Below are 10452 nucleotides of genomic sequence, written 5' to 3'. Positions count from 1 at the left end.
AGAGGAATGAGAATACATGGCTAAAAATTTCTCCTTTACCTTGTGAATTTGATCAAATTATCCCTCCTACCATAAATTGGACCAAGTCATGATGACAAAAATTGAAAAGCAAAAATCTCAAAGAGGAAACTAAAACATTCAATGGCATGAAGACAAAAACAAACCCATTATACTCCAACAAGAGCTCAACTAACTGTTATGTTCTTCAGAAAAGGGGATAAAAGATTTTTGTTATCCGATATAACAACATAAACATCGAGGATGATCTGCTATCATGGCATAATTGGACCATTCCACATTACTTCTGTACAACATATGTCATCATCAGATAAGTATATATATAAAAAAAACTGGCGATAAATAATGACATTTGGGATGCAGCATCTGTTGCAAAGTTATTGACAGAGCGCCTTCAGAAGGTGAGAAACTGGGAAGGCAGAGAATGTGGTTGAATTCAATCAAATGAACTGCACGGTTGAAAACACTTATGAGAAACTAGGAATCAATTTCCAGAACTACAAAGAGAAACTCCTCGTTTTGTTAAAAAGCAGAGTAACTAAGGTTGTGTTTGGTTAATGTTCCAAGACATGAGTAGATACAACAGAGACAGAATCGTGTGGTTGAAGAGACAAAAAAGCATAAATAAACATGTCCCTTAGATAGTTTTGAAGTGAATTTCAAGATTATTTTGAAGTAAATTTCTACTTTCAAAAAGAATGTACAAGAGACATGTCCTCTCTGTCTCCTTTATCTCCGTCTCTTGACAATAGCTAAATGCTATCTAGTAGAAATAATTGTGGTGATATGCTGTAGAGAAGATTTTATAAAACTGCAGCCAGTATGCTCTCATGGACTTGGAATTTCTTGGGGATGGAGGGTAACATGCTAGTCACAGGTAAACATCAAAATCAGAAATTCTAAACAGGCCTTGCTCAGGTCTATGTTATCACCATTTAACTCCCTGATTCTGAGATTTGTCTTCATAGATTGCCCATGACTTAGACTTGTATTAATGAATGATGCATGCCAAGAAAACAAAAACTCATCAATATGAGGAAAGATCAAGCATATAATGTTTATATTCATAAAAACATCCCTTAAAACCTTCAAAGTTAGAATTGACTTACTTACCAAAAAAAAAACCGCAGCTGTACCAAGGACAAATCCTAGTTTCAACTCAGCTGCCACTGCATCATTATCACCAACCAATGAGATTGTCAAACTTTCATTATATCAACTGGGTTAAGAACCCATTTAAAGATTCCATATCAAAGAGCAAGTGCATCTTGGCTACAGATTAAGAAATAATGGCATTAAAAGAGGAAGCATCAAATTCCTCAATGTCTCTGTTAGGGGTTTTTGAAATTTAACTGCTATAGCATTACTGCCATTTATGACAACCAACCAAGATAATGAAAAACATTTCAAACATAAAACCTTTAGAACCGGTTCGCCTTTGTTAGAATTTGCAGATTGCTTTGCCATCCCCTGTAGCTGCGCCCGTGCAGCTCTTCCTGCTGCAGATTTTTCAAATTGCTCTTGCCTGCTAACAAGGTAATAATCTAAATGTTATAAATGAAGGAAAAAGAACCCTTCTAAGATCATTTGAATTGCTTCAAGTTCATTTCTTAGTGAGATTATCACCATTGTTTTCCAAGCAGCAAAAAACTTGCTCGTCCAGTAGCATGGATAATCACACCATCCAAGAGAAAATCCTACCCTCGTGTGCCAACTAGTTACCAATGATTGGAAGCGCTAAATCAAACAAGATTAAGTCTTTACTATTGTCACAAAGCAACACACTCAATTGAAGCATTGCATAGATCATAAATAGCCGAAAGCAATCCATATTTTTGGCCAACAACACTCTTTTTTATAATTATTTAAAAAAAAAAACTCCGGCTTCAAATCCTAAAATAGAACCCCCCATTGTTTTAAACCACCTGATTTAGAGTCCAAATCAGAATCTGAATGCAAGGACTAGTACAAATTTCTGAACTTTAAGCATAAATTCATAGGAAAAATTTTGAATTGGCATTAATAGCCCACTACTTGCAATTGAAAAATTAATTAAAGCATCTAAATTGCATATAAAATCCACCAAAACCAGCCAAATTTTATGCAAATTGTTCATTGAAACGAGATAAAAAAGAAACGAGATTAAAAAGAAGATTAAAAAATAGAGTCGAGGATCCAACGAATACCAAATAGTATGTATCCAATAAGATCAGTTGAGATTACCTTTTCTGGGCAGCTTCGGCTGCTTTAGCACGAGCTTCTGCAGAGGCCAATCTCTCTTCTTCTCGTCTCTGTTTCTTGTTTCCTCCGTCGAAGCAGGCGAAGCACGATAGCCCCATCTCTCCACCTCCCTCCTTGCCGAACCCAATGTCACTCTGTTTTTACAGTTTTCGCCCTTCTTTGTAGATTGCGGATAGGACTATTTTTATTCAGGCTTTTACCGGCAATCACCGCGTGCCGCGTTTTTAACAAGGGACCTCCTTGTCTTTTCATATAGTTACCAGGTTCACGCACACGTTTACTTGTCGTCACCTTAATTGGGCTGATTAAGCCCGGTGTTAGCCCATTTATAGCGTACCGAAACGTGCATTTTTTAGGGAATAAAAAAGCACCATAAAAAACAACAGGGGCAAAATCACAAATGAGAAAGAGGGATGATAAATTTAACTACGGATAGTAAACCCAACCAACCTGAAATGATGTTTTATTTATATATATATAAAAAGCTAAAACACATGTCATTTTTATTATTCAAAAAATACTATTTACCCTCTCATCTTTTACGATAAATTACACTAATGTAATTTTTGAAAATTATTAATTTAATCTTTAAAATTCTTTTTATGCATAATTGAATTATTTTAAGATCAAACTAGAGCTTGATTATATTATTTTTATAAAAAAAAGCTGAGTCGAATTGAAGTAGAAAAAAGGATAACATAGAAGGTATATTGATAATTTCTATCAAAAATTCATTTGAATTCTTTATATTTTTTATTTATTGGGCTACTGATCCCCTAATTTTAACAAAATTTAATTTTAATATCAATTTTTATTTACTCATTTTTTGGTTGGAGGAGAGAGAAAAGTTATCAAATTCTAATTTAAAAAAAAAATCTATTGGTAAAGAATTCAACAACTAAAATAATTATTTTTTATGTTAATTGATTCTTAAATAAGAAAAGTTAAGAAATTGTGTTTTTTAACATTAAAAACACCTAACAAATCCAATCTGAGCTAGAAAAATATTTTTTTATTTAGAATGGATTTCAGGTTTTATGGTAGGTTTTTTTTTTTTTTTTTTGTGGTTATAAATTGGTTTAAAAAGATCTATAGGATGCTTCCTAAATATTTTAGACAAAGAATATTTATTAAAAAGTAAAATTTTGATCAAGTTTTTAAAAGTAAATGCTAAAATATTATTTAAAATTGGTTTATTTCTCTAATTGTCTTTTGTGATTAGCTAACCATTTTAAAAAGTAAACGCTATAATTTATTTAAATTCAATGACTATAAATTTAATATTTTTATACCTAATTAGAGAAATAAATATGGGCAATCCCGATCAAGTTTCAACTAAAGCCAAATAAAAATTGGTTAGATATAACTGAGATCACCTCATCAACCAATTTACGATCCAATTCATTTAATCAAAGCCCGATCAAATTCAACTGATGACAAGGATGAAAGGGGAATTAATTCGTAACCCGCTCGGTAAAGAGCTGAAAGAAGAATAACCTAAAAAAAAGCCGCTTGACTTTTTAAATTTTTAGAATGACTTAGTCTTCTTGACCTTAGCCACGACCACGAGTATACGAAGATGATTGGAATTAATTATTTGATTAATTTCATTTAAATACTCGATCGTTCGGGTCAAGTGTTTTGCAATGACTGGTCACCTAGGCTGAATCAATCCTTCCAGACCAGGGAAAGCTTTGGCTACAAGGAACCGTGTCTGCACCTCACAAAATTGGAAGGCCGTTATTTCTCTGAAGAAAATACGCACAGCGGCTCAGAATCAGGTATTGTGCTTTTGAGAGATCGTCAATGGAGGTCCCATGTTTAGCTTCAACTGATCGAGAGAAAACAAGAAGTTTGAACTCTGCGCGCGGGGCATTCTTTGACGAGGCAACACAGAGTTTGGCCTGGCTAGCTAACTGGTTTCATAAATGTAATTGATGGCTGTACGCAGTAACTTGATCCAATAGCCAGCTGATCATTTATTTCTAGAACTGATAAACAGCCTCATGCCATCTTCGGGATCTCTTATCATGGTCCTCTGGGTCTGTTTTCATTTCTAGTTTTCTTTATTTTCTTTTCTGGTTTTTCTTTCTCAATTAAAAAAAAAACGAGAAATATGTTTATTTATTATTGAGAAAAAATGATTTTTTATAAAAAAATTAAAAATACTTTAAAATTATGTTTAATATTCATAAAAAAATTTAAAATTCATAATTTACAATAGTCATCTTGATATTTTATATCCGTGCTCATCTAATTTTAAAATATCAATATAATTTTATTTAAATTAAATATTAATTATTATGAAAAATTATATTTTAACTAAGAAATCATTATATTAGATTTATAAAAAAAATTAAATTGATGACACTAACTAAATATGAAAATTTTAAAAAATAATCTTAATTTTTCATTTTGCTAAAAAATTGCTTGTATATGTACTTTCTTCAATTAAAAAAAAGTGAAAAATCTTTGAAGAAAAACTGTGGAGAAAATCTAAAAATCTAATTTCTAAATTTACTACGAATTTGAAAAACTAGTTTTTCAGTGATATAAATGAAATAAAAATTATATTTTAATATGAAGTTTCAATTAAAGTATCATTCTATTTCTAAACAACTTTTGATTTTTTTCCCTCTAATTTAATAGTTAGGTGTTATGTTACTGTAGCTAGTTTGGTCATACTTTGATTAAACTTACATCTTCAATCTAATAAAAAAGATTAAACAATCGACTTCGAGATTCAAGAATTCAGAAGAAAAAAAATGCATTTTCATGGCCTGATTTAGCTAGAAGTTGAAATTAACAGAACAGATTGCAGACCCGTTTGCTAACAAGATCAGCCCTCAAGTCTCTGGGCCTTTGAGTGAGTGGCAATGTTGAAGTATTGATGATCAATTTCTCTACAAAGCAGTGATTTTTTCTTGAATGAAAATCAAACCTATGGTTTAAGTTAAAAGTGGAGATGACCATGTATAGAAGTGTACGTACAACACCATGCAATCCAAATACAAAGAAACATGAGGTATGGGAGCTCTGCATTTAATTAAATCAACCTAACCCTTAATACTGGTGTAATTAATTTACAATTATGGAAAATTCCAAGGAGGGTTTGAAACTTCCAAACACATCTAACATTGGAACCAAAAATTCTGTGCATCTATTAACAAAAGAAGCAAAATCTAAACCCCAAAAGGCAAAGAAAAGAAAAAATGGAGAGATGAGGTTGATCGATCGAACCGAACCATCTTCAGAAGCTTTTTTGTTGCCCGTGTTGTCGAGGCCATTTATCGGCCGTAGAGCCAGTACTCTTTCTCGCGGGAGAAGATACCCCATGATTAAACATCATCTTGGGCTCACTTAATCTTCTGACATAATCTTTCTTCTGTGATGGCTTTTTTGTACTCAATGCAGGGACTATATACCAGGCAAGAGAGGTCAATAATATAGCAACTGATCGCCCAAACAGAACCACCAATAACAAAATCAAGATGAGAGCAACTGGCATATAATAATAAGGTCTTCGCCATCGGTGCAACTTCATGTTCCATGTAAAAGATTTCTTCTCAGGCTTTCTAGCAGTTTCCATTCTTGGTTGCTCGACTTGTTTCTCTTCAACTGGTACCTCTATTGGCAACTTATCCAAGCCTTCATTGTTGCGAGTGTTGGGGTTTTCTTTGATATCATTAGCGCTACTGATCCTGGGTTTGTCTTGCTTTTGATCTTTAACCTTGATTATAAGAGGAATACAATCATTTGAACTTGAGTAGACGAAACGAACCATGGGTACATCTTCAGGCCCCATCTGTGAATATATCTTCTGCCTTTTCTCTTCAAGTTCCGCTAGAAGTGCAGAGAACTTGTCAAGGCCACGGGACGAATATGGGTTCTTGCTATTCTTGCTAGTCTTGGAACTCTTTCTTGATTTTCTTGGTGTTGCAGAAGGGCTTGATCTTTCTGGTGTTGCAGGAGCGCTTGATCTTTCTGGTGTTGAAGAAGGGCTGTTCCATGATTCCTCTTCTACCTCTAATTGATTCTTAAAGCTGCCACAAATGAATGAGTTGAACATCTGATCATAAATTCTGAATCCTGTTTTGGTATACAAGGTGTGTTTTAGATTGAGAGGTAAGCTTTGGATTATCTACATATATATGTTATGTGGATTGTAGTGGAGAAAGAAGGTGTCGTATGGACCAGATCCAAGCGCTGCTAGCCATGCCATTAGTCAATTAAAAGGTTTGAACAAAACAAAGCCCCACAGAAGCTTCCTTGATCATTTAATTTCGTATCGTTTGACTTCGTGGAGAGGGGGTAACGCAGGAGTTATAATCTATTCCTTCCAAAGCAGGATGGAGAAAATGTCGTCTGCAAGAGAGGTATTGAATTCTACCTTGATGATTCCGGTGGGTTGATCCAATGAATTCGAGTTTAACTAATACCTTGTTTTATTTGAATCGATTTTAATATTTACATGACTAAACTAAATAATATGATGGAAGTTAACACTACGAAATTCAAATAGATTAAAATCAATTTAAATAAATTAAAAAAATATTATTTAAATAAAAATAATAAATTTAAATTAATTCTATGAATTGTAAATTAAAAATATATTTTATAAAAATAAAATTAATACAATGTATAATTAACCGAATCACTGCATAACATATTTACTAGTAAAAATAGCATACTAACCTGCACGACCCGGATCATATGTCCAAGAAGTACAAGTCATTAAGTCCTCTCCCCGTAAGCTCACACCGTGTAATTGTCTAAATTAAGACCATATGGGTGTTTTAACAAATAAAAAATAAATAAAAATAAGGTGCCAGCACAAGTCAAGTTTTCTAATATACGGACTCCATCTAGTGCATCCACAATCATTAATCATACTTGATTTGTATCTGATCGAGTTGCATGAAAGGTTTTTTCACCCATTAATATGAATGTTTGGAAGAGTAATGGTGGTAGTTTAAAGTGTTTTTTTTTAATATGTTAAAATAATATTATTTTTATTTTTTAAAAATTATTTTAAATATTAGTATATTAAAATAATATAAAAATATTAATTAAAAAATAAATTTAAATTTTTTAAAAATATAATTTTAATTATATTCTCAAATATTACCTAATTAAAAACATATATTGTCAGCATTATTGGTCGAAAAACAACTATTAACTGACAAGGCGAAGATATAAAATTAGAGTAATGAAATTATTAACAGCGAAAAATATTGAACTTGGTGTGGAATTGGATTATGCTTTTATTTATCATTATTGTTACGTTGATTTTTATTTTTTACTTATTCTCTCATGTTAATTGCTGCTCTCATTTCAAGTTTCAACTACTACACGTTTTACACCTTCAAAATCTCCTCGCCCGGCCTTGTTAATTATAGTCAACGTTGCTCCCATCATCACCTCAATTATACATATGAAGAGTTTCTTTCTCCACAATTCAAGATCAATATGGGCCACAGAAGTTCCCATCAACGCTTTCGTAGTTTAAAGTTTAAACCATCCTGATTCCTAATGCGAGCTAGCTGCCTGATTTTACAGGTTTATTAATTAATCAATCAATATACAGCTGCTAATTAATCTATATTGGCCCACATGACGTAATATCTTTGGTAAGCATGGGGGTCTCAAGGTTAAACCCCCACTAATCCCATGATATGAGAATTATTAAGAAATTAAGATGGATTACTTGAGAAAGAAGCATACGGTTTAGTCAACATGTCAAATAAGACTTATTGAACTTCTCTGATTTTGTATGTAAATATTTGTAATATTCATCAAGTTGGCCTTAGCTAATTCTTCATATGTGTGTAGTACTGGTGTATAAATATATAGTCTGACATTTGCGAACTGCTACGCTCTCGGTTGTGATAAGTATACGAGACTGCAAGAAACCCTTTATAAATAAAAGCAAATAGAAGCGCATGGTCAAGAAGTTATGCTTGTTTTAAATGGATTAATTCTTGTATAATGCTTGAAATTTCATATTAGGACATTTATTTAATAGAAAATAGTTTTTTTTAAAGAATAAATTTTTAAAAAATAAATTATTTTCTAATATTCAATAGTGTAATAAAAAATAAGTTGGAAAATATTTTTCAGTGTTGGGTTATATCATGGAAAATAAGCTGAAAAACAACTTATTAATATTTTATTTTTTAAAATTTATTAAAATAATGAGAATCAAATCTTATAAATTAAAAATTTGAATGAGAATGAAATTGAAAAAAAATATAATTTCATAAATTATCTTAAATAAAATAAATTATTTTAAATAAAATATGAAGAAATTAAAATATTAATATTAATATTTCAAAATAAAATAAGCAACAATCAAAAGAATGGGGATCAAATTTAATAGATAAAAGATTTTAATAAAATAATAATAAGAAAAAAGAAAATAACAATTATAAAAATGAGGATCAAAGTTAATATAAAAATTAAATTTTAAGAGATGAAATTAAATAATAAATATTCAAATCAAAATATATATAGCAATCAAAAATTTGAGGACCAAATTTGATATAATTATTAAATAATATGATATTTTTAAATTTTATATAACTTCCAGAAAGTATTTTTAGCCTAAATTTTTTAGGAAAATACTTTTTTAAAAATCAAGTTAATTTTTTTATTAGAAAGTGTTTTTTATTAACTAATTTTTTTAATAATAAATAAATATAAAAATATTTGAAAAATGATTTTCTAAAAAATATTTTCTAGAAAACAATCATGCCCTTAATATATTTTTGTCTCGTAAATAAATGATAACCTGTATATAAAAGAGGAATTTAAAATTTATTGCGATGGAAAATCAAGACATCTTGATTTTTAAGTTTTAAGGGGTTATTTAACTTGGTATGGTTTGGTGAATAGATTTGAAATATAACTTGAATCAAGTTAGAAAAAAGATTTAATTTCATCAAAAATAAATGATTGTTCAAAACAAAATTAAAATTTTATTTTATTTAAAAAATAACATCATTTTAATTTTTTAAAAATATATTAAAATAAAATTATTTTAAAACTGACTCTATTAACTTATCTAACTTCTAGCCAGAATTTTTAGGTAAGTCACGAGTTTACATGTCAGGTTCACAACTTAAGTTGTGAAAATCTTTACATGTGTTTAATATGAAAAAAAAAAAAGATTCAAAACTTTCATATGATCTTTGCTGCATTGGCGTGATCAGTTGCATCAATTGCTGTAGAAGTAGAAAATACCATACATGATCCTCGTGAGCAATATGCCGCAAAGTAGGGCCATACTACTTACTACTGGATGGAGGAAAAATTAATAGTCCTGATTAAATAATAATTTTGTTTAGAATGAACTTAAATTTAAAATTTAAACAATATTTTAACTAATTAATAAACTTTTATGGTCCTAAAATAATAATTTATAAAGGTTTAATTGTATATACACTTTTATCCAGAAGTCAACAAGAACAAAATAATTATAAAACTTAAACCATTCCCTCTAAAGACTTTAACTTGGTTAGGAAATTCATAGAAAGTCCTATTCCCAAGCAAACCCTCTCATTCCCTTCCCTCTCTTTTAAAATAAAGTTTTAGGGGTCAACTTTCAAGTACAACGTTGTTGGCACCCAGATGAGAGGGATGAAAAAAAAAAATGGATGCAAGTATGGAAAGTTTGTTGACTTTATAAATTGTGAGTGTTCAAGTCCCTCTAGACTCTCTAATTGCTTATTTTATTCTCTCGTTTTCTTATCAATGGCAGGCCATAAAAAATATATTAAGCATATGTTAAGGTATAGATAGACAACATTAAAAAGAAAAGAAAAAAAGGGTGAGAAGTTGAGATAGACTTGAAAGGCCGGTCATGGGACGGAAATGACTTTCATGTTATCGTCAAGACAACACGATAAACAAGAACGACGACGCTATGTTTGCTCGCAGCCTGTGCTGCCTACTTTGGCCCACTAATTAATTGCCAAATAATGACAGGAAACATATAGTTAGCTACAACCATAATTTTCAACCTAAATTTGATTCCCTGACGTGTTATGGTACCTCAGTTGTCTTCGGGTCTAATTTGGTTCAAAGTCGGGGTTGCGAGTCGGCTAAATCAACTCACAAACGGACGGATCAGCCTGCTTATTTAGTAAATAGTATTGTTTTGATTACTCGAAATGAAACAACATTGTTTTTGAA

The 10452-nt window shown here is 30.8% G+C and overlaps 1 protein-coding gene and 1 long non-coding RNA gene across 4 annotated transcripts; both read right to left on the bottom strand.

Moving 5' to 3' along the window:
• Window positions 1–153: 153 nt before the first annotated feature.
• LOC105118243 (uncharacterized) lies at window positions 154–2401 on the bottom strand. 3 transcript variants are annotated; one of them, XR_840920.1, is made up of 5 exons: window positions 2242–2401; window positions 1438–1543; window positions 1132–1187; window positions 951–1003; window positions 154–467 (listed from the first exon to the last, which is right to left on the bottom strand). It is a non-coding gene; the product is annotated as an uncharacterized LOC105118243 (long non-coding RNA). The 3 variants fall into 3 exon arrangements; XR_840918.1 differs by lacking the exon at window positions 951–1003 and having other exon boundaries at window positions 1128–1187; window positions 2242–2400; XR_840919.1 differs by lacking the exon at window positions 951–1003 and having other exon boundaries at window positions 2242–2400.
• A 2859-nt stretch (window positions 2402–5260) lies between these two features.
• LOC105118242 (uncharacterized) lies at window positions 5261–6592 on the bottom strand. Its single transcript, XM_011016142.1, has one exon. The coding sequence runs from the start codon at window positions 6326–6328 to the stop codon at window positions 5510–5512; it is 819 nt and encodes a 272-aa protein (XP_011014444.1). The 5' UTR covers window positions 6329–6592; the 3' UTR covers window positions 5261–5509.
• Between the last annotated feature and the right edge of the window lie 3860 nt (window positions 6593–10452).

The sequence above is a fragment of the Populus euphratica genome, unplaced genomic scaffold, assembly GCF_000495115.2.
Source record: "Populus euphratica unplaced genomic scaffold, PopEup_1.0 scaffold1823.1, whole genome shotgun sequence".
Lineage (NCBI taxonomy): Eukaryota > Viridiplantae > Streptophyta > Magnoliopsida > Malpighiales > Salicaceae > Populus > Populus euphratica.
Note: the sequence above shows the minus strand (reverse complement) of the source record. Positions and strands in the feature narration are given on the sequence as shown.

What these genes read in the sequence shown, in the direction of transcription:
- LOC105118242 (XM_011016142.1), bottom strand. Translation starts at nt 6,328, where the DNA reads ATGTTCAACTCATTCATTTGTGGCAGCTTTAAGAATCAATTAGAGGTA.